At 51.3% G+C, this 25,049-nt stretch overlaps 1 protein-coding gene and 1 pseudogene across 1 annotated transcript; both read left to right on the forward strand.

Moving 5' to 3' along the window:
- Positions 1–1,842: 1,842 nt before the first annotated feature.
- On the forward strand, positions 1,843–9,363 carry LOC141987999 (perilipin-3-like). The gene is made up of 8 exons (XM_074953821.1): positions 1,843–1,852; positions 4,822–4,922; positions 5,547–5,742; positions 6,455–6,537; positions 6,643–6,928; positions 7,583–7,773; positions 8,783–8,896; positions 8,992–9,363. Exons 1-8 carry the CDS (start codon positions 1,843–1,845, stop codon positions 9,361–9,363), a joined length of 1,353 nt encoding a protein of 450 aa, XP_074809922.1.
- Positions 9,364–13,775: 4,412 nt separating this feature from the next.
- LOC141987084 (perilipin-3-like) lies at positions 13,776–19,136 on the forward strand (annotated as a pseudogene).
- The last annotated feature ends 5,913 nt before the right edge of the window (positions 19,137–25,049 follow it).

The following is a 25,049-nucleotide window of genomic DNA, read 5'->3' on the forward strand; positions in this document are numbered from 1 at the left end:
CTACTTCTGGTAATCAGCGAAGTTAAAAGGGTCACATACAGTGGTGGGAGACTGCCAGCCCTTGCCTCTAGTCCAGTGCAAGAAGCTCAACAGGTTGCAAGTGTCTCACAAAAGAGATGGTGAATTGACAACTCCAGGCAACTGGGATTGAACAAAACACACACACAGGGAGACTAGCTGCAAGAAATAGAGCAGCAGACAGTCTTGTTGAAGCAGGGACATCAGCCAGCCTGCGTCCTTCCTTCCTCGCTGCCATTAGCCAAGCACCGGCCTAACCTTTCCTACTGCCTACTGTAAACCTAGCCAGGCCAATAATGGTACAGGCTCAGGGTTGTGGGAGATCCATAATAGGACCAGTGCTGGGCTAGTAATGCATTGTCCTGAGAGCGTGTGTCTATGCTTGAAGTCACAAGTGGGTAGTGTCATCTAGGCAGCTCCATCCCTGTGGCTTATCCTAACTCGGGCTTGAGCTATTAAAAACCTTCGGGCAAGGAAATGTCTCTTGGGTTCAGTACTGCAGCAGTAGCATGACCAGGAATGGGCGTGTTGCTCTCAAAGATGGAGACTAGTAACCAAAGTGGTAATGTAAGCAGCTTCCATAGCTGGTTATTCCTGATCTCATTGTACAGGGCCTGCCTTGTACTCCAATCGACTGGGGATACAAAGCTTTCCATAGACTCCCAGAATATGGGGGGTTGGAAGGGACCTCAGGAGGTCATCTAGTCCAACTCCCTCCTCAAAGAAGGACCTATTCCCAATTAAATCATCCCAGCCAGGGCTTTGTCTAGCCTGTCCTTAGAAACTTCAAAGGAAGAAGGTTCCACCACCTCTCTAGGTAATGCATTCCTGTGCTTCACCACCCTTCTAGTGAAAAAGTTTTTCCAAATATCCAACCTAAACCTCCCCCACTGCAACTTGAGACCATTCCTCCTTGTTCTGTCCTCTGCTACCACTGAGAACAGTCTAGATCTATCCTCTTTGGAACCCCCTTTCAGGTAGTTGAAAGCAGCTATCAAATCCCCCCTCAATTCTTCTCTTCTGCAGACTAAACAATTCCAGTTCCCTCAGCCTCTCTCAAAAGTCATGTGTTAGTCTCCCTAATCATTTTTGTTGCCCTCTGCTGAACACTTTCCAATTTTTTCACATCCTTTTTGTAGTGTGTGGCTCAAAAGTGGACACAGTACTTCAGATGAGGCCTCACCAATGTCAAATAGAGGGGAACAATCATATCTGTTGATCTGCTGGCAATGCCCCTATTTACACAGCCCAAAATGTCATTGGCCATCTTGGCAACAAGGGCACACTGTTGACTCATAGCCAGCTTCTTGTCCACTGTAACTTCGAGGTCCTTTTCTGCGGAAAAGCCAGAAACTCCCTAATTGACAGGGAGCGACCGCTGAGGCTAATTTGCCTGTGTAACTGGAAGTGTGTTACATACCCTGCTGTGTTCTGGATTAACAGAGGCCCCTCCAACACACTAGCTAGGTGGAGCCCTGCTGGGGTGAGTAAAGGTCCTAGCCTGCTCCTTTTAGGGATATGGAAGAGTAAGTGCAGACTTCGGGAGTGGTGGTCAGCTAATGTGACTTCTGTGTTCAAGCCCAGTGAAGCTCTTTCCTCTTTAGTCCAAGTCTAATAAAAATGTGATGTCAAAGAGTGGATTTCACATCGACAGATATTAGCTTCAAACTTGGATAGAAGTGGGAGCTGGATTTTCTTTACACCATGAAGAATGTTGCAGCCTACGTTTCCGGAGCGCAGCCCCTGCAGCTAATCTTTCCGTAGAGAAGGAGCGGTTCTAACACATCCCCAAGCCAGGGTCAGACCTAAGAAACCCAATCGAAAATGTTGCTGGGTCAGTCTTAAGTTATGTAAAGCAAATGCAGTGACTGACTAACCCACCGTGTGCAGGATTTATGGCACAAGGAGCAGTGAGTTATTTCAGCAAGCCCCAAGTAGGCAGACTTGTAGTGTGCTCTCAACATGGTTGGGCTTGCTTCTTCTGCTGGCTGCCTGTGTGGGAGGGCTACGGATGGAGAGGTGGTTGCTAAGCCTTGGGCATGCAATGGTCTCTCTGTGCTGGTGTTACTTGCACCTGTGCAGAGCCCTCTGGAACTCAGCTACTCTTCCCAACTGCCTGTTGAAGTTACTGGGGTCTGAGTAAATGCAGGGGCTGGTTTGTGCAGGGCTCATTGTAGAATCAGGACCTAAAACTGCCCCACTCTGGCCTTTGCAGCCGCTGAAGCTGAAGGTCGTGTGTCTGGATGGAGGCCCACTCACATCCCCCGGTGGGACAGTCCCATGGGTGTGAACATCTAGGCTTGCTTTAAAGGAGTGAGGTGAGCACCTGCCTCAGCCCCAGGCCTCTGTCACTCCCTGCTTTGATTTTACTCCCTGTGTGAAGGGCAATGGGGAGGTTATGGGAAGAAGTTATACATGGTGTGATCTGCTGTCACTCCAGCTGGGAAGGACCCTGGCACTGGAGTAACTAGGCCAGAGAATGATAATGGGGAGAGGGTAGAGCCAAGCATAGTGGCTATGATTGACTCCCCCCCGCCCAAACTTTTCCCTGAGCTTGTCTCCCCTCTTAGTCCTTCCCTGTGGCTGTGTCATCCCCATCATTTCCCAAATGCTCCCCTGATGCCCCCTGAGCCTGGGGGTTCCACGTATTGAACTGACACTTATATTGGAACTGCTAACTGCACTCAGTCTTTAACCCCTTATTGCCCAGCGTGGGGCAACCTAACTCTCTTTGAGCTACCAGCACTCTCCTCTCTTAGATTGTTTTAGTGACAAAAAACCTTCTACACTGAAAATGTTACCAGGGAAATGGAGCATAAAGACGCTCTTCAGAGAGTCCAGCGGGAGCCAAAATTGGCAACTCCAAAACCCTGTAACATTTAAGAGGCTCACAGCCCTCACTGGGTAAAGTAGGGAATGCAGCTGTGTGATTGGTCTCCTGAGCTGTCTGTCAAGTGTGTCCAGCCCCATGATGACATCATCACAGGAATATAATGGCTGAGACCGGGGAGAGGTCTGAATATTGGTGAAGGATTAGTAGGGTGGAAGTTTGGTAAGATGTCTGGTTAAGCTCTGTACTATGTTTCTGGTTCTTTGGGTGTTTAGATGGGGGCTCTTTCTTATACAGAATGTGACCCAATGTCTTGCCTGATGGCTAGTAGTAGCTAGGATTGAATGATCAGAAGCTCTTAGTTACTTTCAGTGCTTAGTAGCTGTACTTCTGTAAAGCATTTCTAGCTGAGTCTTCTGAGCAAACAGTCCAGGGAAGGAAACTGTCTGCCTTCCAGATGGGGAGGCCTGGATTAATGGTATGTTCTAGGCGATAGAGGCTTCCCTAGAGAAGAACAGAATATTTAACAAGGAGAACTAAATTAGAGCTTGGACTATGGGAAACCCTCCACTCACCTCTCTACCTGAGTTAAGCTATGCTGTTCCCATTCAGGGATGGGGATTGGGACTTCTGGCTGTGGTCTGAGTTCTGGCTTGTCCTAATGATCTGCAGGTGGAAACATTTGACTGAGGTGGCTGATTCAGCTGAGATTGGAGTTCTGGGTAATCAATATGTATCTGAAACAGATAATGCAGAAAACAATAAAGATAGCAGGCCTGGTGCCCTCCCATAAGGGAAATGCTCCCTGGCCCTAGCTTTCTAGTTAGTGGTCTCACTCTTGCCTCCAGGGGTGATGGTGTCCATTTACCTGAACTGGAATCGGTTTCTTTACCAGACCAGCCTTTAACTGACAATAGAAAATATTTGTATTTTTACCAGCTAAATTGGCTTTAAAATAACCAGCCTGCCATACTGGGCGTCCCCGATGTAGACTCATAGATATTAAGGTCAGAAGGGACCATTATGATCATCTCCTATGTAATTCAGTATCCAGGGAGACTCCTACACTACTCATTCTGGAGGTCCCTGAAGGCTCACCAATGGTACCTTCTCAATTCAGTGTTCTGTGTGTGTAGTCCATGGCTACTATCTTCAGCAGGATAACTTCTGTCAGTGATTGTACTCTGGGACAAATGGAATTAGCCCCGGTATTATCTGGGAAAAGACTAAACTAGGAGGGTGCCTCTGAGCTGTGCAGGTGTCCTGGTGCTCCCCTTGGGAGGTATTGTTGGGTCTCGAAGTCTGAGTAGAAGCTTTCGGAGTGTGTAAATGGGGTGTTACATCGGGTGGGATCTGAGTTTCTACAGAGAATTCTTTCCTGGGTATCTGGCTGGTGAGTCTTGCCCATATGCTCAGGGTTTAGCTGATCGCCATATTTGGGGTCAGGAAGGAATTTTCCTCTAGGGCAGATTGGAAGAGGCCCTGGAGGCTTTTCGCCTTTCTATGTAGCATGGGGCACGGGTCACTTGCTGGAGGATTCTCTGCTCCTTGACATCTTTAAACCACGATTTGAGGACTTCAATAGCTCAGACATAAATGAGAGGGTTTTTGCAGGAGTGGGTGGGTTAGATTCTGTGGCCTGCGTTGTGCAGGAGGTCAGGTTAGATGACCATTTTGGTCGCTTCTGACTTAATATCGATCGATCTATGTGTAAATCACCAACAGACCCTGGTCATCGGCAGGATCAAACCTGAGCCCTCTAGAGACTCATGCAATGACAGAAGACCACACACAGACAAACTGGCTGTTTCTGTTTCTGGGCCTGCCTTAGATGAAAGGTTTAAGGCCCTGGCCTCTTCTCTCTGTAGACAGACTTACTACGGGGGACAACCTGGTCTGGCTCTTAGAGAAAACGGACTGGGAGCAGCTCTCCTGATGTTCCTACACAAAATTGATTTTATTTCCTGCTGTAGCCACTCAATATTCCTTTTCGGATCTTGCAGGGACATCTCACTCCACTATGTCTGCTAAGGAAAATGAACCACAGGTGGAAATCCAAGCAGAGGAGCAACAGGTGGGTCCCTCCTGGGCAGGCAGGTGTGCTTGGCAGTTGGAAGGGCTGTTGTAGCTTGAATGTCTCCACTGCTGGAGACAGGAACTCATAACCACAATACTAGCCAATGCTTCTAGCTCTGAGTGCCGTAGTCACTGCCTACAAGTGCCTCCTGAAGCCAGGAGGAGCACTGGGGACCGTTTGAATGCTGTCTGCACTGTAACACAGGCAAATCCCGTTGACTGTAATGCCCAAGGGCCCCCAAAAAAGAGGGGGGCATTGTACCGTGTCCTGGACCGAGACATGGATCCTGATCGGGAGAGACTGCACTTGGAAAGACAAAAGGTCTCTCCATTCCTGCTCTCACTGATGGAATGAGATCGTGACACAGTTCTGTTTTGTTGGTGGGGGTGCCAGGATGGAAACCTTGCTGAATATAGGCAGCTGTTCCAATGGGACCAGGCTTCTGGGTGTGTAACTAATGTTACAGGCAGGCCACTGAACCCCTGCTGACAGGGACAAGAGACTGCCTAGCTCTGAGGACAGTCTCCTACAGAATCGGTAGTTGCAGAAGGAAAGAGACAGGAGGGGCACCTTGACAAGCCAGGAGCTCTTCCTCAACTGACTCCTCTTTCCCTCCCTCAGACTGCAGTGGACAGGGTGGCTGGCCTGCCCGTGGTCAGCTCTGCCTGTGATATGGCCTCTGCCAGCTACTCTGCCACCAAAGAGACCCACCCAGCCATCAAAGCGGTCTGTGAGGTGGCAGAGACTGGGGTGAGGGCCATCACGTCTGCTGCCATCACCGGGGCACTGCCCATCCTGGACCAGCTGGAGCCACAGAGTGAGTAAGGGAAGGGAGGCAGGAACAGTCCTGTGTGTGTGGTGGGGGAGGTGGGTCTGGGGGCAGGCTCAGCCTACAGTGGCTCTAGGCCCACTACTGAACTCGGCCTCCAACTGGCAGCAAACAGAATCCACAGACTCCCTTCTCCTGCTCCCCTGAACCCTGCTAGCTCCTAGACGTGATCTAGCCAAGGCATTGGCCTTGTGCGGCACGGCTCTGATGGCTGCAGCAGCTGCTGGTGAGGACTCTTGCTCCGGTACCAGCGGGGAGCTGGGCCAGCCTAGAGGCAGACAGTGCCCAGGCAGAATCCCTGGTGTGCGTGGCTAGCCCAGTACCACACAGTCACATGCACTGTGTCTAGCACCTAATGCCATGAAGCAATACCTGCTAGAGGGCACAGGAAGCAGCTCCAATGCTAAAAGGGTCTCAGCCCATTGCAGGCACTGGAGACGCCTGAAACCCTCTTGGAGGAGCTGGGGGTGGATGAACAGATGACTGGCAGCCAGATCTCCTGAATGCTAAACCTGCGCTGACCCAGACTGGCTCCATAGCCTTCGGCAACTTGCCCAACCCCTCTTCCTTGGCTTTCCCATCAGTAACCTGGGGACACTTGCTTAGGAACACCAGTCCTCCAGTGTACACAGATTAGCAGCCCCACGAGATCTGTGCACGTGAAGGAATTAAGGGAACGAGTTCTGTGGTTGTGTTACAGTTGCAGCAGCCAATGAATGTGCCTGTCGGGGTCTGGACAGACTGGAGGAGCAGCTGCCCATCCTGCAGCAGCCGATTGAGAAGGTAACCACAGGAGTGTCACGGCTGGTCCTGGAGCAGGATGAGGCTGTGGGCCCTTCACTTCCGCTAGGTGTTCAGTGACCTCTCTTCTGACCCCTTTTCCTCTAGGTGGCTTTGGATGCCCAAGACCTCGTGCGTGCCACAATGGTGGGTGCCAAGGATGCAGTCTGCAGCACGGTCACTGAGGCCAAGGATGCAGTGACCAGCATGGTGAGCGTGGTCCAAGGGGCTGTCCAGGAGAGCGTGGAGGTGACCAAATCCGCCGTGACCAGCAGCATGAGCACAGTGATGGGCTCCAGCATGGGGCAGATGGCTGCGAGTGGCATAGACACAGCATTGGGGAAATCTGAGCAGCTGGTGGATTACTACCTCCCCATGGCAGAGGAGGAGCTCGGTAAGATCCCCTCTGCTGAATACAAACCAATGTGACCCTGGTGTCTTGGGGCACGGCTTGGACTCACAGCTGTTCAGTGTTCACATCTGAGCTGCCAAAAGAGCCGCCTCTCCTTCGGGCTAGCTTGCAACCTGGCTTGGCTACTAGCCCTCCCTTAGTTCCTTCATGCAGGGCCCTCTGCTCGCCCTGTCTGATGGCTCTGACACTGCTCCCTGTGCAGCTACCCGCTGCCTTACTGGTCGGTGCTGCAGGGCATCCAAATGTGCCCTGGGAAAGATTCCATCGGTCACAAGCTTTGGGAGGGCTGAATGCATCCCTGCCCCAAAAGTGGGGGAGGGCGGGAAGCACATGACTGCCCCCAAGCAACCCCACCCTGCCTTGTGCGGGGGGGGCTCTATAGACGCCAGACAGGAGATGCAACTACATGGAAGGGCTGGTGGGGGGCCAGCTGGGGGCAGTACAGCCACACCGGAGGAGGTGCCAGCATTCTCCTTCTTTCGCTGCTGCAGTTCCTGATATCCCTGCAGTTTTCAGTGGATACTGAAGGTCATTGCAGTACGTCATACCAGCAACAAATGTCTTAATGGTGCGGCATACCTGACTTTACTGGCTTACTTGCACCACTGCTGCCCACTGACCCCTTCCCCCTTGCAGCGGAGCTTGCCACAACTCCCATTGAGGGGCCTGGAGAGGCTCCTGCAGAGCAGCGGAGTTACTATGTGCGTCTGGGTTCCCTTTCGAGCACGCTGCGCCAGCGAGCCTACCAGCACGCCCTGGGCAACATGAGACAAGCCAGGCAGCGCACCCTGGAGGTCCTCTCCCAGCTCCAGCAAATCATTGACCTGGTAGGAACACGACCCCTCTCCCCTGCCCTGTAGCTGCTGTGGGTCATGGTCTGTCATAAATATAAAGGGAAGGGTAAACGCCTTTAAAATCTCTCCTGGCCAGAGGAAAAATCCTCTCACCTGTGAAGAGTTAAGAAGCTAAAGGTAACCTTGCTGGCACCTGACCAAAATGACCAATGAGGAGACAAGATAATTTGAAAAGCTGGGAGGAGGGAGAAAAACAAAGGGTCTGCGGCTGTCTGTATGCTGCTTTTGCTGGGAACAGAAGAGGAATGGAGTCTTAGAACTTTTAGTAAGCAACCTAGCTAGGTATGTGTTAGATTATGATTTCTTTAAATGGCTGAGAAAAGAACTGTGCTGAATAGAATGATTATCCCTGGCTGTGTGTCTATTTTGTAACTTAAGGTTTTGCCTAGAGATTCTCTGTTTTGAATCTAATTACCCTGTAAGATATCTACCATCCTGATTTTACAGAAGTGATTCCTTTACTTCTATTAAAAGTCGTCCTGTAAGAAAACTGAATGCTTTTTCATTGTTCTAAGATCCAAGGGTTGGGGTCTGAGGTCTCCTATGCAAACTGGTGAGGATTTTTACCAAACCTTCCCCAGGAAGTGGGGTGCAAGGGTTGGGAGGATTTTTGGGAGGAAAGACGTGTCCAAACTACGTTTCCCAGTAAACCCAGTTAGAGTTTGGTGGTGGCAGTGGAAATTCCAAGGGCAAAGGGTAAAATTTGTACCTTGGGGAAGTTTTAACCTCAGCTGGTGAAAGTAAGCTTAGGAGGTTATCATGCAGGTCCCCACACCTGTACCCTAGAGTTCAAATTGGGGAAGGAACCTTGACACAGTCTCTGCAGCCTCCCATGCTCAGTGCCATTGGCACTGTTTGTTCCTGGGCCCAGCTGTGTCGCTGCAGTAGTGCTGCCTGCCTGCTGCCCACACCTAGCTGTGGGAGAGCTTCCCTGGCCAGCTGCCTCCTGCTCTTCCCAGCTAACTGCCCTCTCCTCCTGCAGATCAAGCAGGCTGTAGATCAGAAGCTTCACAATGGCCAGGACCGTCTGTACCAGATGTGGCTCCAGTGCTGCAGGGGCAAGTTGGAAGGGCAGGAGGAACCAGACTCCGCAAAGGTATTCTCCTCCTTCTTCCCCTGACAGACTTGCTCCAGTGAACTCCCCCCATCTGTAGGGGAAACTTGCAGATACTCCAGTCTTTCTCCTTCCAGCAGGTTGAAGCTCAGGCTCTAGCCACATCCCAGAGCCTCACCCAGCAACTGAAAACCACCTGCCTTACTCTCCTGGGCAGCATCCAGGGCCTTCCCAGCACTATCCAGGACAAGGCCCAGCAGGTCTCGAGCAGTATAGAAGAGCTCCAGGCCTCCTTCTCCAGTGCCAGCTGTTTCCAGGATCTGTCCAGCCATACCCTTGCCTGGAGTCGGGAGACGGTGACCAAGGCCCAGGAGTCCCTGGATGAGCTGCTGGAATACGTGATGCAGAACATTCCCCTGGACTGGATCGTGGGACCCTTCACTCCCGCTGGAGACTCCCCACCATGTCCTGATGAGATGGTGGAGGAAGGAAAGAAGGTGGAGGCCTGAAGCATTCCCCTGCTGCTGGAAGGATTCCAGCTGAATTGCCTGCATAGCTAGTGTGTGGTCTCCTTGCTGAGGCCACAGTTCTACTTTGTCAGATGGTAGACTGAGGTCAACTCTTCCTTCTGCAGAATTGCAGAACGTGAATGTCATTTCCCAGGCCCACTTACCCAGAACCATGTATTACCAGTTACAGGGTGGCATCACTAGTCATGCAGGACTGCATCCTTTGCAGGGCTAGTCTGCTTCTCTCAGGACATGGATTGTAACTGACACACAGCTGTCTTCCTCTGTACATACGAAGTGCTCCTGAGCTTGATCTTTCTCCTAGATTTCTAATGTGTAAAACTAGGGTTTAATGTCACAATAAACCTCAACTGCATTCAAATTGCTGTCTGCTTACTGTGATTCCCTCCCTGGCTCATGCTCTGTAGAAACATACTGTACAGGTGACCCCATGCCCCTCTTCTTCACACACACAAACCCCCTCCACCCACTTGTTCTCTGGCAGGGCTCCAGAATGGCTGAGCTCATCTCCTGGGTGAAGGCATCTCTTCAGGTGCCTCCCTTTGACACTCTCTTCCACTGAGACTTTTCTCATGTAGAAGGAGGCAACAGCCCCTTCAGAACACTCATCTGGCTTCCAGTGAGTAGCAAGGCAACATGAGACTGAGACCAACTAACAGAGGGAAGAACCCAGGTTGTTGAGATAGGGCACTATGGCTTTGAGAGGACATGGGGTGTGGAGAACAGAGAACCTACTACTGGTAATGAGCGAAGTTAAAAGGGTCACATACAGTGGTGGTAGACTGCCAGACCTTGCCTCTAGTCCAGTGCAAGAAGCTGGAAGTGTCTCACAAAAGAGATGGTGAATGGACAACTCCAGGCAACTGGGATTTAACAAAACACACACACAGGGAGACTAGCTGCAAGAAATAGAGCAGCAGACAGTCTTGTTGAAGCATGGACATCAGCCAGCCTGCGTCCTTCCTCCCTGCCATTAGCCAAGCACTGGCCTAACCTTTCCTACTGCCTAGTGTAAACCTAGCCAGGCCAATAACACCACAGGCATGTGGCTCAGGGTTGTGGGAGATCCATAATAGGACGGGTGCTGGGCTTGTAATGCTTTTTCCTGAGAGCTTGTGTCTATGCTTGAAGTCACAAGTGGGTAGTGTCATCTAGGCAGCTCCATCACTGTTGCTTATCCTAACTCGGGCTTGAGCTATTAAAAACCTTCAGGCAAGGAAATGTCTCTCGGTTTCAGTACTGCAACAGGACCATGACCAGGAATGGGTGTGTTGCTCTCAAAGATGGAGACTAGTAATCAAAGTGGTGATGGAAGCAGATCCCAGGGCTGGTTACTCCTGATCTCATTGGACAGGGTCTGTCTTGTACTCCACTGGACTGGGGATACAAAGCTTTCCATAGACTCCTAGAATATGGGGGTTGGAAGGGACCTTAGGAGGTCATCTAATCCAACCCCCTGCTCAAAGCAGGACCAATCCCCAACTAAATCATCCCAGCCAGGGTTTTGTCAAACCCGACCTTAACTTTCTAGGTAACGCATTCCTGTGCTTCACCACCTTCCTGGTGAAAGTTTTTCCTAATATCCAACCTAAATCTCCCCCACTTCAACTTGAGACCATTGAGCCTTGTTCTGTCATCTGTACCACTGAGAACAGTATAGACCCATCCTCCTTGGAACTCCCTCACAGGTAGTTGAAAGCAGCTACCAAATACCCTCCCCCTCATTCTTCTCTTCTGCAGACCAAACAATTCCAGTTCCCTCAGCCTCTCCTCATAAGTCATGTGTTCCAGTCCCCTAAACATTTTTGTTGCCCTCTGCTGGGCACTTTCCAATTTGTTCACATCCTTTTTGTATCCTAGGGCCCAAAACTGGACATTGTTCCCTTCTATTCAACATTGGTGAGGCCTCATCTGGAGTACTATCATGTCTGTCGATTTGCTGGCAATGCCCCTATTTACACAGCCCAAAATGTCGTTGGCCATCTTGGCAACAAGGGCACACTTGTTGTTGACTCATAGCCAGCTTCTTGTCCACTGTAACCTCGAGGTCCTTTTCTGCAGAAAAGTCAGAAACTCCCTAATTGACAGGGAGCGATCACTGAGGCTCATGTGCCTGTGTAACTGGAAGTGTGTTACATACCCTGCTGTGTCCTGGATTAACAGAGGCCCCTCCAACACACTAGCTAGGTGGAGCCCTGCTGGGGTGAGTAAAGGTCCTAGTCTGCTCCTTTTAGGAATATGGAGGAGTAAGTGCAGACTTCAGGAGTGCTGGTCAGCTAACGTGACTTCTGTATCCAAGCCTAGGGAAGCTCTTTCCTCTTTAGTCCAAGTCTAATAAAATGTGTGATGTCAATGAGTGGATTTCACATCAACAGATATTAGCTTCAAACTCGGATAGAAGTGGGAGCTGGATTTTCTTTACACCATGAAGAACATTGCAGTGTACGTTTCCCGAGTCCAGACCCTGCAGCTAATCTTTCCGTAGAGAAGGAGCGGTTCTAACACATCCCCAAGCCAGGGTCAGACCTAAGAAACCTGATCGAAAATGTTGCTGCACCACTCTCAAGTTATATAAAGCAAATGTAGTGACTGACTAACCCACCGGATGCAGTATTTATGGCACAAGGAGCAGTGAGTTATTTCAGCAAACCCCAAACCAACTGGCTCGAGTGTTTAATCCAAAGGCCTGTTGGAGGATCCAAGGTGTGAGCGTAGAGATCACACCAGCTACACCCCAATGGTCTGAATATTAGAAGGAGGAATGGGAAAAGGAAAGAGATGCTTCGTGCCCCCAGGTGGATTCCTCTCCTGGGTGGCACCCTCTGGATAATTAGTCATTGTAGCTGTAGATCCCAGGTAGGCAGACTTGTAGTGTGCTCTCAACATGGTTGGGCTTGCTGCTTCTGCTGGCTGCCTGTGTGGGAGGGCTATGGATGGGAAGGTGGTTGCTAAGCCTTGGGCATGCAATGGTCTCTCTGTGCTGGTGTTACTTGCACCTGTGCAGAGCCCTCTGGAACTCAGCTACTCTTCCCAACTGCCTGTTGAAGTTACTGGGGTCTGAGTAAATGCAGGGGCTGGTTTGTGCAGGGCTCATTGTAGAATCAGGGCCTAAAACGGCCCCACTCTGGCCCTTGCAGCCACTGAAGCTGAAGATCGTGTGTCTGGATGGAGGCCCACTCACATCCCTCTGTGGGACAGACACATGGGTATGAACATCTCGGCTTGCTTTAAAGGAGTGAGGTGAGCACCTGCCTCAGCCCCAGGCCTCTGTCACTCTGCTCAGCTGCTCCAGGCATTTGCACTCCCTGCTTTGATTTTACTCCCTGTGTGAAGGGTGATGGGGAGGTTATGGGACGAAGTTATGCCTGGTGTGATCTGCTGTCACTCTGGCTGGGAAGGGCCTTGATGCTGGAGTAACTAGGCCAGGAATGATAATGGGGAGAGGGCAGAGCCAAGCATTTTGGCTATGACTGACACCCCCCCCAAACTTTGCCCTGAGCTTGTCTCCCCACTTAGTCCTTCCCTGTGGCTGTGTCACCCCCAGCATCTGCCCAAATGCTCCCCTGATGCCCCCTGAGCCTGGGGGTTCCACGTATCGAACTGACACTTATATTGGAACTGCTAACTGCACTCAGTCTTTAACCCCTTATTGCTCAGGGTGGGGCAGCCTAACTCTCTTTGCGGTTCTGGGCCTAACTCACTTAGGCCTTGCAATGCTGAGAGGAGCAATAGCTAAATACCTTTAAAAACCTGTGCCATGTTCTCTTCCCTGGACAAGTCAACCAACAGGAAAGCTATCAATGAACTGAGGAAGCAACTTGTACCAGCTGGGCCAGAATAACTTCGCCAGCCTCTTCTGGAGTGGGCAACAAAGGAAAATAATACAACAGCTATCAGCACTCTCCTCTCCTAGAACTGTTTTACTGACAAAAAACCTTCTACACTGAAAATGTTACCAGGGAAAAGGACTGTAAAGGCGCTCTTCAGAGAGAACAACTGGAGCACTCTGAGAATATGAAGCATTCTTATTATTTGTATTACCGTAGCATTTCGAAGCCAAAATCAGAACTGGAATCCCATCGCGCTAGGTACTGTCTTAACACAGAGTAAAAGGCCTGCCCCAAAGAGCTCATAATCTAAAACTAGGTTTCCAGCCCTCCAGGATTGTCCTGAACTCTCCAGGAATTAAAGATTAATCTTTAATTAGAGATTGTCATGTGATGAGACCTCCAGGAACACATCCAACCAAGATTGGCAACTCTGAAACCCTGTAACTTTTCACGGGCTCACAGCTCTCACTGGGCAAAGTAGAGAATGCAGCTGTGTGATTGGTCTCCTGAGCTGTCTGTCAAGTGTGTCCAGCCCCATGATGACATCATCACAGGAATATAATGGCTGAGGGGGGGTGGGTAGATTCAAGTATTAGCAAAGGATTAGGAGTGTGGAAGTTTGGTAAGATGTGTGCTTAACCTCTATGCTATGTCTTAAGTTCTGGGGGTGTTTAGATGGGGGCTCTTTCTTACACAGAGTGTGATCCAATGTCTTGCCTGATGGCCAGTAGTGGCTAGGATTGAATGGTCAGAAGCTCTTAGCTACTTTCAGTTCTTAGTAGCTGTACTTGTGTAAAGCATTTCAAGCTGAGTCTTCTGAGCAAACAGTCTGGGGAAGGAAACTATCTGCCTTCCAGACTGGGAGGCCTTGATTAATGGTATGCTCTAAGAAGTGGAGGCTTCCCTAGAGAAGAATAGAATATTTAACAAGGAGAATAAATTAGGGCTTGGACTATGGGAAAACTCTCCACTCACCTCTCTACCTGAGCTGAGCTATGCTGTTCCCACTCAGGGATGGGGATTGGGACTTCTGGCTGTGGTCTGAGTTCTGGCTTGTCCTAAAGATCTGCAGGTGGAAACACTTGACTGAGGTGGCTGATTCAGCTGAGATTGGAGTTCTGGGTAATCAATATGTATCTGAAACAGATAATGCAGGAAACACTAAAGAAAAACAGGCCTGGTGCCTTCCCATAAGGGAAATGCTTCCTGGCCCTAGCTTTCTAGTTAGTGGTCTCACTCTCCTCTCTAGGGGTGATGGTGTCAATTTCCCTGAACTGGAATCTGTTTCTTTACCAGACCAGTCTCTAACTGAAAATAGAAAATATTTGTATTTTTTACTAGCTAAATTGGCTGCCATAGTGCGCATCTCCTACATAGACTCACAGATATTAAGGTCAGAAGGGACCATTATGATCATTTCCTATGTAATTAAGTATCCAGGGAGACTCCCACATTACTCACTCTAGAGGTCCCTGAAGGCTCACCAGCGGTACCTTCTCAATTCAGTGTTCTGTATGTGTAGTCACTGGCTACTATCTTCAGCAGGGTAACTTCTGTCAGTGATTGTACTCTGGGACAAATGGAATTATCCCTGGTATTACCTGGGAAAAGACGAAACTAGGAGGGTGCCTCTGAGCTTTGCAGGTGTCCTGGTGCTCCCCTTGGTAGGCATTGTTGGGTCTAGAAGTCTGAGGAGAAGCTTTGGCAGTGTGTAACACCGAGAGACCCTGGTGATCGGCAGGATCAAACCTGGGACCTCTGGAGCTAAATGCATGAGCCTCTGCTGCATGAGCTAAAAGCCATAAGGCTCTTAGCTAAGACTGTAAAGCCGATGCGTTAATCTCTGCTTCTCTAACTGGTTCTGGTGCTACGAGATGGGACAGAAGAACACACCCACAAGGTGTGTGGATTACAAATGCATCCCTGGACCTGAGGAACTGGCTGTCTCTGAGCCTGCCTTAGATCAAAGGTTTAAGGCCCTGGCCTGTTCTCTGTACAGAGAGACTTTCTACAGGGGGACAACCTGGTCTGGCTCTTAGAGAAAACGGACCAGGAGCAGCTCTCTTGGTGTTCTTACACAACATTGATTTCACTGGTTCCTGCTGTAGCCACTCAATATTCCTTTTTGGGTCTTGCAGGGACATCTCACTCCACCATGTCTGCTAAGGAAAATGAACCACAGGTGGAGATCCAGGCAGAAGAGCAACAGGTGGGTCCCTCCTGGGGAGGCAGGTGTGCTTACCAGCTGGAAGGGCTGTTCTAGCTTGAATGTCTCCACTGCTGGAGACAGGGACTCGTAACCACAACACTAGCTAATGCTCCAAGTTCTAGTTCTCAGAGTGCCGTAGTCACAGCCCACAAGTGCCCCTTGAATCCGGGAGGAGCACCAGCGCTGGTGACCCTGTGAATGCTCTCTGCACTAGAACACCAGCAAATCCCGCTGATTGTAATGCCCAGTGGGGGCACTGTACCGGGTGCTGGACCGAGACATGGTTCCTGATTGGGAGAGACTGCACTTGGAAAGACAAAAGGTCTCTCCATTCCTGCTCTCACTGATGGAACGATATCGTGACACAGTTCTGTTTTGTTGGTGGGCGTGCCAGGATGGAAACGGCGTTCCTGAGACCTTGCTGAATATAGGCAGCTGTTCCAATGGGACCAGGTTTCTGGGTGTGTAACTAATGTCACAGGCAGGCCCCTGAACCCCTGCTGACAGGGACAGGAGACTGCCTAGCTCTGAGGACCGTCTCCTACAGAATCAGTAGTTCTAGAGGGAAAGAGACAGGAGGGGCACCTTGACAAGCCAGGAGCTCTTCCTCAACTGACTCCTCTTTCCCTCCCTCAGACTGCAGGGGACAGGGTGGCTGGCCTGCCCTTGGTCAGCTCTGCCTGTGAGATGGCCTCTGCCAGCTACGCTGCCACCAAAGAGACCCACCCAGCCATCAAAGCGGTCTGTGAGGTGGCAGAGACAGGGGTGAGGGCCATCACCTCTGCTGCCATCACCGGGGCACGGCCCATCCTGGACCAGCTGGAGCCACAGCGTGAGTAAGGGAGGGGAGGCTGGAACACTCGTGGGTGTGTGGTGGGTGAGGTGGGTCTGGGGGCAGGCTCAACCTACAGTGGCTCTAGGCCCACTACTGAGCTTGGCCTCCAACTGGCAGCAAACAGAATCCAGGCTCCCTTCTCATGCTCCCCTGAACTCGGCTAGCTCCTGGACGTGATCTGGCCAAGGCACTGGCCTTGTGCGGAGCGGCTCTGACGGCTGCAGCAGCTGCTAGTGGGGACTCTTGCTCAGGTACCGGTGCTGAGCTGGGCCAGCCTAGAGGCAGGCAGTGCCCAGGCACAATCCCTGGTGTGCGTGGCTGGCCCAGTACCACACAGCCACATGCACTGTGTATGGCACCTCATCCCTTCGAACAATACCTGGTAGAGGGCACAGGAAGCAGCTCCAATGCTGAAGGGATCTGAGCCCATTGCAGGCACTGGAGACGCCTGAAATCCTCTAGGGGAAGCTGGCAGTGGATGAACAGATGACTGGCAGCCCAATCTCCTGAGTGCTAAACCTGCGCTGACCCAGACTGACTCCATAGCCTTGGGCAACTTGCCGAACCTCTCTTCCTTGGCTTTCCCATCAGTAACCTGGGGACACTTGCTTAGGAACACCAGTCCTCCAATGTACACAGATTAGCAGCCCCACGAGATCTGTGCACGTGAAGGAATTAAGGGAACGAGTTCTGTGGTTGTGTTACAGTTGCAGCAGCCAATGAATATGCCTGTCGGGGTCTGGACAGACTGGAGGAGCAGCTGCCCATCCTGCAGCAGCCGATTGAGAAGGTAACCACAGGAGTGTCACGGCTGGTCCTGGAGCAGGATGAGGCTGTGGGCCCTTCACTTCCACTAGGTGTTCAGTGACCTCTCTTCTGACCCCTTTTCCTCTAGGTGGCTTTGGATGCCCAAGACCTCGTGCGTACCACAATGTTGGGTGCCCAGGATGCCGTCTGTAGCACCGTCACTGAGGCCAAGGATGCAGTGACCAGCATGGTGAGCGTGGCCCAAGGGGCTGTCCAGGAGAGCATGGAGGTGACCAAATCCGCCGTGACCAGAAGCATGAGCACAGTGGTGGTCTCCAGTATGGGGCAGATGGCTGCGAGTGGCATAGACACAGCATTGGGGAAATCTGAGCAGCTGGTGGACTACTGTCTCCCCATGACAGAGGAGGAGCTTGGTAAGATCCCCTCTGGTTTGTATTCAGCAATGTGACCCTGGTGTCTTGGGGCGTGGCTTGGACTCAGTGTTCACAGCTGATCTGCCAAAAGAGCCACCTCTCCTTCAGGCTTCCTTGCAACTTAGCTTGGCTACTAGCCCTCCCCTTGTTCCTTCATGCTGGGCCCTCTGCTAGCCATGTCGTCTGGCTCTGACGCTGCTCCCTGTGCAGCTACCCGCTGCTTTACTGGTCGGTGCTGCAGAGCATTCAAACATGCCCTGGGAAAGATTCCATCGGTCACAAGCTTTGGGAGGGCTGAACGCATCCCTGCCTTGTATCCTGGCCCTGCCAACCGGTGGTGCAAGTAGATTTTAATTATTACCAGTACAGCGACTCATGGGAGGGACCCTAAAGTGGGGGGGGCACATGACTCCCCCCCAAATGACCCCACCCTGCCTTCTGTAGGGGGCTCTACAGACCCCAGACAGGAGATGCAACTACTTGGAAGGGCTGGTGGGGGGCCAGCTGGGGGCGGTACAGCCACACGGGAGGAGCTGCCAGCATTCTGCTCCTTTCGCTGCTGCGGTTCCTGAGAGCCCTGCAGTTTTCAGTGGATACTGAAGGTCATTCCAGTATGTCATACCAGCAACAAATGTCTTAATGGTGCGGCATACCTGACCTTACTGGCTTGCTTGCACCACTGCTGCCAACTGACCCCTTCCCCCTTCCAGCTGAGCTTGCCACAACTCCCGTTGAGGGGCCTGGAGAGGCTCCTGCAGAGCAGCGGAGTTACTACGTGCGTCTGGGTTCCCTGTCGAGCACGCTGCGCCAGCGAGCCTACCAGCACGCCCTGGGCAAGGTGAGACAAGCCAGGGAGCGCACCCTGGAGGCCCTCTCCCAGCTCCAGCAAATCATTGACCTGGTAGGAACACGACCCCTCTCCCCTGCCCTGTAGCTGCTGTGGGTCACGGTCTCTGCAGCCTCCCATGCTCAGTGCCATTGGCGCTGTTGGTTCCTGGGCCCAGCTGTGTCACTGCAGTAGTGCTGCCTGCCTGCTGCCCACACCTAGCTGTGGGAGAGCTTCCCTGGCCAGCCACTTCCTGCTCTTCCCAGCAAACTGTCCTCTCCTCCTGCAGATCAAGCAGGCCGTAGATCAGAAGCTTCACAATGGCCAGGACCGTCTGTACCAGATGTGGCTCCAGTGCTGCAGGGGGAAGTTGGAAGGGCAGGAGGAACCAGACTCCACAAAGGTATTCTCCTCCTTCTCGCTCTGACAGCCTTGTTTCAGTGAACTCCCCCATCTGTAGGGGAAACTTGCAGATACTCCAGTCTCTTTCTCCTTCCAGCAGGTTGAAGCTCAAGCTCTAGCCACGTCCCAGAGCCTCACCCAGCAACTTAAAACCACCTGCCTTACTCTCCTGGGCAGCATCCAGGGCCTTCCCAGCACTGTCCAGGACAAGGCCCAGCAGGTCTCGAGCAGTATAGAAGAGCTCTAGGCCTCCTTCTCCAGTGCCAGCTGTTTCCAGGATCTGTCCAGCAGTGCCCTTGCCCAGAGTCGGGAGATGGTAACCAAGGCCCAGGAGTCCCTCGGGGAGCTGCTGGAATACGTGATGCAGAACATTCCCCTGGACTGGATCGTTGGACCCTTCACTCCTGCTGGAGACTCCCCACTGTGTCCTGATGAGCTGGTGGAGGAAGGAAAGAAGCTGGAGGCCTGAAGGGTTCCCCCTGCTGCTGGAAGGAATCCAGATCAATTGCCTGCGTAGCTAGTGTGGGGTCTCCTCACTAAGGCTGCAGTTCGGCTTTGGCAGATGGTGGACTGATGTCAGCTCTGCCTTCTGCAGAATTAAAGAACCTGAATGTCCTTTCCCAGGCACACTTCCCCAGAACCATTTGTTACAGGGTGGCCTCACTAGTCATGCAGGACGGCATCCCTTGCAGGGCTAGTCTGCTTCTCTCAGGACATACATACAGCTGTCTTCCTCTGTACATAGGAAGTGCTCCTGAGCTTGATATTTTCCATAGCTTTGTAATGTGTAAAACTAGGGTTTAATGTCACAATAAACTGCAGCTGCATTCAAATTCCTGTCTGCTTAATATGATTCCCTCCCCGACTCCTGCTCTATTCAAACGTATACTGTACAGGTGACCCCATCCCCCTCTTCTCACACACACACCCCTTGCACCCACTTTTTTTTCTGGCAGGGCTCCAGAATGGCTGAGCTCATCTCCTTGGTGAAGGCATCTCTTCAGGTGCCTCCATTTGACACTCTTCCATTGAGACTTTTCTCAGGTAGAAGGCGGCAACAGCCCACTGAGAATACCCACTGGAAGCCAGACGAGTAGCAAGGCAACATTAGACTCTGAGACCAAATAACAGAGGGAAGAACCCAGAGTGTTAGGGCACTATGGCCTTGAGAGGAAATGGGGTGTGTGGAGAACTGAGAACCTACTATTGGTAATGAGCGGAGTTAAAAGGGTCACATACAGTGGTGGGAGACTGCCGGCCCTTGCCTCTAATCCAACCTGTTGAGCTTCTTGCACTGGAAGTGTCGAGGAGAAGAGATGGTGAATTGTTAAATCCCAGTTGCCTGGAGTTGTCAAAATGCACCCCTGCACGCACACACAGGGAGACTAGCTGCAAGAGAGAGAAGCAGACAGTCTTGCTGAAGCATGGACATCAGCCGGCCGGCGTCCTTCCTCCTTGCCATTAGCCAAGCACCTGCCTAACCTTTCCTACTGCCTAGTGTAAACCTAGCCAGGCCAATAACCATACAGGCACGTGGCTCAGGGTTGTGGGAGATCCATGATAGGACGGGTGCTGGGCTTGTAATGCATTTTCCTGAGAGCTTGTGTCTCTGCTTGAAGTCACAAGTGGGTAGTGGCATCTAGGCAGCTCTATCACTGTTGCTTATCTTAACTCGGGCTTGAGCTATTAAAAAGCTTTAGGCAAGACCATGTCTCCTGGGTTCAGCACTACAACAGCACCATGAGCAGGAATGGCTGTGTTGCTCTCAAAGATGGAGATTAGTAACCATAGTGGTGATGGAAGCAGCTCCCATGGCTGGTTACTCCTCATCTCATTGGACAGGGCCTGGCTTGTACTCCAAAGGACTGGGGATTGCAAGCTCTTCAAAGTCAGAAACTGCCTGACTGACAGGCTAACCTGCCTGTGGAACTGGAGGTGTGTTAGAAACCCTGCTGTGTTCTGGATTAACAAAGGCCCCTACAACACACTGAGGGGGAAGAGTGAGTAAGAGCACTCGCTAGGTGGAGCCCTGCTGGGGTGAGTAAAGGTCCTAGCCTGCTCCTTTTAGGGACATGGAAGAGTAAGTGCAGACTTCAGTAGTGCTGTTCAGCAAATGGGACTTCTGTGTTCAAGCTTAAGGAAGTTCTTTAGTCCAAGTCTAATAAAATGTGTGAGGTCAATGAGTGGATTTCACATCAACAGATATTAGCTTCAAACATGGATACAAGTGGGAGCTGGATTTTCTTTACACCATGAAAAACATTACAGCCTGCATTTCCCGAGCGCAGCCCCTGCAGCTAATCCTTCCGTAGAGAAGGAGTGGTTGTAACATATCCCCAGCTAGGGTCAGAGGTAAGATACCCCATAGCAACTGCTGCTGGACCAGTCTTAAATTATATAAAACAAATGCAGTAACTGACTAACCCACCGGCTGCAGCATTTATGGCACAAGGAGCAGTGAGTTATTTCATCAAACCCCAGCATGATCCACCAACAGGCTCAGGTATTTAATCCAAAGGCCTGTTGGAGGATCCAAGGTGTGAGCATAGAGATCACACCAGCTACACCCCAATGGTCTGAATACTAGAAGGAGAAATGAGAAAAGGAAAAAGATGCTTCCTGCCCCCCGCTGGCTTTCTCTCCTGGGTGGCACTTCTGGATAATTAGTGATTGTAGATCCCAGGTAGGAAGACTGGTAGTGTGCTCTCAACATGGTTGGGCTTGCTGCTTCTGCTGGCTGCCTGTGTGGGAGGGCTATGGATGGGAAGGTGGTTTCTAAGCCCTGAGCGTGCAATGGTCTCTCTGTGCTGGTGCTACTTGCACCTGTGCAGAGCTCTCTGCAACCCAGCTACTCTTCCCAACTGCCTGTTGAAGTTACTGGGGGTCTGAGTATCATAGAATATCAGGGTTTGAAGGGACCCCAGGAGGTCATTTAGTCCAACCCCCTGCTCAAAGCAGGACCGATCCCCAGTTATGTCATCCCAGCCAGGGCTTTGTCAAGCCTGACCATAAAAACTTCTAAGAAAGGAGATTCCACCACCTCCCTAGGTAACGCATTCCAGTGTTTCACCACCCTCCTAGTGAAAATGTTTTCCTAATATCCAACCTAAATCTGCCCCACTGCAACTTGAGACCATTACTCCTTGTCCTGTCATCTGCTACCCCTGAGAATAGTCTAGATCCATCCTCTTTAGAACCACCTTTCAGGTAGTTGAAAGCAGCTATCAAATCTCCCCTCATTCTTCTCTTCTGTAGACTAAACAATCCCAGTTCCCTCAGCCTCCCCTCCTAAGTCATGTGTTCCAGTCCCCTAATCATTTTTGTTGGCCTCCGCTGGACTCTCCAATTTTTCCACATCCTTCTTGTAGTGTGGGGCACAAAACTGGACACACTACTCCAGATGAGGCCTCACCAGTGTCGAATAGAGAGGAACGATCACCTCCCTCGATCTGCTGGCAATGCCCCTACATATACATCCCAAAATGCCATTGGCCTTCTTGGCTACAAGGGCACACTCTTGACTCATATCCAGCTTCTCGTCCACTGTAACCCCTAGGTCCTTTTCTGCAGAACTGCTGCCGAGCCATTCGGTCCCTAGTCTGGAGCGCTGCATTGGATTCTTCCATCCTAAGTGCAGGACTCTGCACTTGTCCTTGTTGAACCTCATCAGATTTCTTTTGGCCCAATCCTCCAATTTGTCTAGGTCCCTCTGTATCCTATCCCTACCCTCCAGCGTATCTACCACTCCTCCCAGTTTAGTGTCGTCTGCAAACTTGCTGAGGGTGCAATCCACACCATCCTCCAGATCATTAATGAAGATATTGAACAAAACCGGCCCCAGGACTGACCCTTGGGGCACTCCGCTTGATACCAGCTGCCAACTAGACATGGAGCCATTGATCACTACCCGTTGAGCCCAACAATCTAGCCAGTTTTCTATCCACCTTATAGTGCGTTCATCCAGCCCATACTTCTTTAACTTGCTAGCAAGAATACTGTGGGAGACGGTGTCAAAAGTTTTGCTAAAGTCAAGGAACACCATGTCCACTGCTTTCCCTTCATCCACAGAACCAGTTATCTTGTCATAGAAGGCAATTAGATTAGTCAGGCATGGTGACTTGGTGAATCCATGCTGACTGTTCCTGATGACTTTCCTCTCATCCAAGTGCTTCAGTATTGATTCCTTGAGAACCTGCTCCACGATTTTTCCGGGGACTGAAGTGAGGCTGACTGGCCTGTAGTTCCCAGGATCCTCCTTATTCCCTTTTTTAAAGATGGGCACTACTTTAGCCTTTTTCCAGTCGTCCAGGACTGCCCCAGATCGCCATGACTTTTCAAAGATAATGGCCAACGGCTCCGCAATTACATCCGCCGACTCCTTTAGCACTCTCAGATGCAACGCATCCGGCCCCATGGACTTGTGCACGTCCAGCTTTTCTAAATAATCCCGAACCACTTCTTTCTCCACAGAGGGCTGGTCACCTCCTCCCCATGCTGTGCTGCCCAGTGCAGTAGTCTGGGAGCTGACCTTGTTCGTGAAGACAGAGGCAAAAAAAGCATTGAGTACATTAGCTTTTTCCACATCCTCTGTCACTAGGTTGCCTCCCTCATTCAGTAAGGGGCCCACACTTTCCTTCACTTTCTTCTTGTTGCCAACATACCTGAAGAAACCCTTCTTGTTACTATTAACATCTCTTGCTAGCTGCAACTCCAGGTGTGATTTGGCCTTCCTGATTTCACTCCTGCATGCCCGAGCAATATTTTTATACTCCTCCCTGGTCATTTGTCCGATCTTCCACTTCTTGTAAGCTTCTTTTTTGCGTTTAAGATCAGCAAGGATTTCACTGTTAAGCCAAGCTCGTCGCCTGCCATATTTACTATTCTTTCTACACATCAGGATGGTTTGTCCCTGTAACCTCAATAAGGATTCTTTAAAATAAAGCCAGCTCTCCTGGACTCCTTTCCCCCTCATGTTATTCTCCCAGGGGATCTTGCCCATCAGTTCCCTGAGGGAGTCAAAGTCTGCTTTTCTGAAGTCCAGGGTCCCTATTCTGCTGCTTTCCTTTCCTCCTTGTGTCAGGATCCTGAACTCAACCATCTCATGGTCACTGCCTCCCAGGTTCCCATCCACTTTTGCTTCCCCTACTAATTCTTCCCAGTTTGTGAGCAGCAGCTCAAGAAGAGCTCTGCCCCTAGTTGGTTCCTCCAGCACTTGCACCAGGAAATTGTCCCCTACATTTTCCAAAAACTTCCTGGATTGTCTGTGCACTGCTCTCCCAGCAGATATCAGGGTGATTGAAGTCTCCCATGAGAACCAGGGCGTGCAGGGAGTAAATGCAGGGACTGGTTTGTGCAGGGCTCATTGTAGAATCAGGGACTAAAACTGCCCCACTCTGGCCCTGGCAGCCACTGAAGCTGATGGTCGTGTCTCTGGATGGAGGCCCACTCACATCCCTCTGTGGGACAGACACATGGGTATGAACAGCTAGGCTTGCTTTAAAGGAGTGAGGTGAGCACCTGCCTCAGCCCCAGGCCTCTGTCACTCTGCTCAGCTGCTCCAGGCATTTGCCCTCCCTGCTTTGATTTTACTCCCTGTGTGAAGGGTGATGGGGAGGTTATGGGACGAAGTTATGCCTGGTGTGATCTGCTGTCACTCTGGCTGGGAAGGGCCTTGAAGCTTGAATAACTAGGCCAGGAATGATAATGGGGAGAGGGCAGAGCCGTGCATAGTGGGTATAACTGACACCCCCCCAAACTTTTCCCTGAGCTTGTCTCCCCACTTAGTCCTTCCCTGTGGCTGTGTCACCCCCAGCATCTGCCCAAATGCTCCCCTGATGCCCCCTGAGCCTGGGGGTTCCACGTATCGAACTGAAGTAGTATAAGGGCCCTACCATCAATCAAACCCTGACACCGCCCCTTGGCCCCTTAGCCCCGCCCCTTGACCCCCTTAGCCCCGCCCCTTGACCTCTTAGCCCCACCCACCGTAAGTCCCGCCCCATGGGTTATTACTTCCGGGGTCAAGGCTGCCACATGACCGGAAGCAAGGTGTGTCATGTGACACCCACCCCACCCCTTGACCCCTTTAACCCCACCCCTTGACCTCTGCCCCCCCACCGGAAGTCCTGCCCCATGGGGTATTACTTCCAGGGTCAAGGCTGCCACGTGACCGGAAGCAAGGTATGTCATGTGGACCCTCTAACAACTCCTCCCACTGCCCTCTACCAATCAGGATGGGTTTCGCCCCGTCGGACTTCCCCCCCAAGAGTAGCTTTGACCAATCAGGGCGAGTTCCGGAGCGGGGTGTCCTCTCCGGAAGTGGGTCTTGTGACCCCTCTAACAACTCCTCCCCCCACCCCGCTACCAATCAGGAGGGGTTTTGTTC

The sequence above is a fragment of the Natator depressus genome, chromosome 5 (genome assembly GCF_965152275.1).
Source record: "Natator depressus isolate rNatDep1 chromosome 5, rNatDep2.hap1, whole genome shotgun sequence".
In the NCBI taxonomy this organism is placed as follows: Eukaryota; Metazoa; Chordata; order Testudines; family Cheloniidae; genus Natator; species Natator depressus.

What these genes read in the sequence shown, in the direction of transcription:
- LOC141987999 (XM_074953821.1), top strand. An exon ending in CATGGCAGAGGAGGAGCTCG is followed by an intron (nt 6,929 to 7,582) that starts GTAAGATCCCCT and finishes TCCCCCTTGCAG; the next exon opens with CGGAGCTTGCCACAACTCCC. An exon ending in TCCAGCAAATCATTGACCTG is followed by an intron (nt 7,774 to 8,782) that starts GTAGGAACACGA and finishes CTCCTCCTGCAG; the next exon opens with ATCAAGCAGGCTGTAGATCA.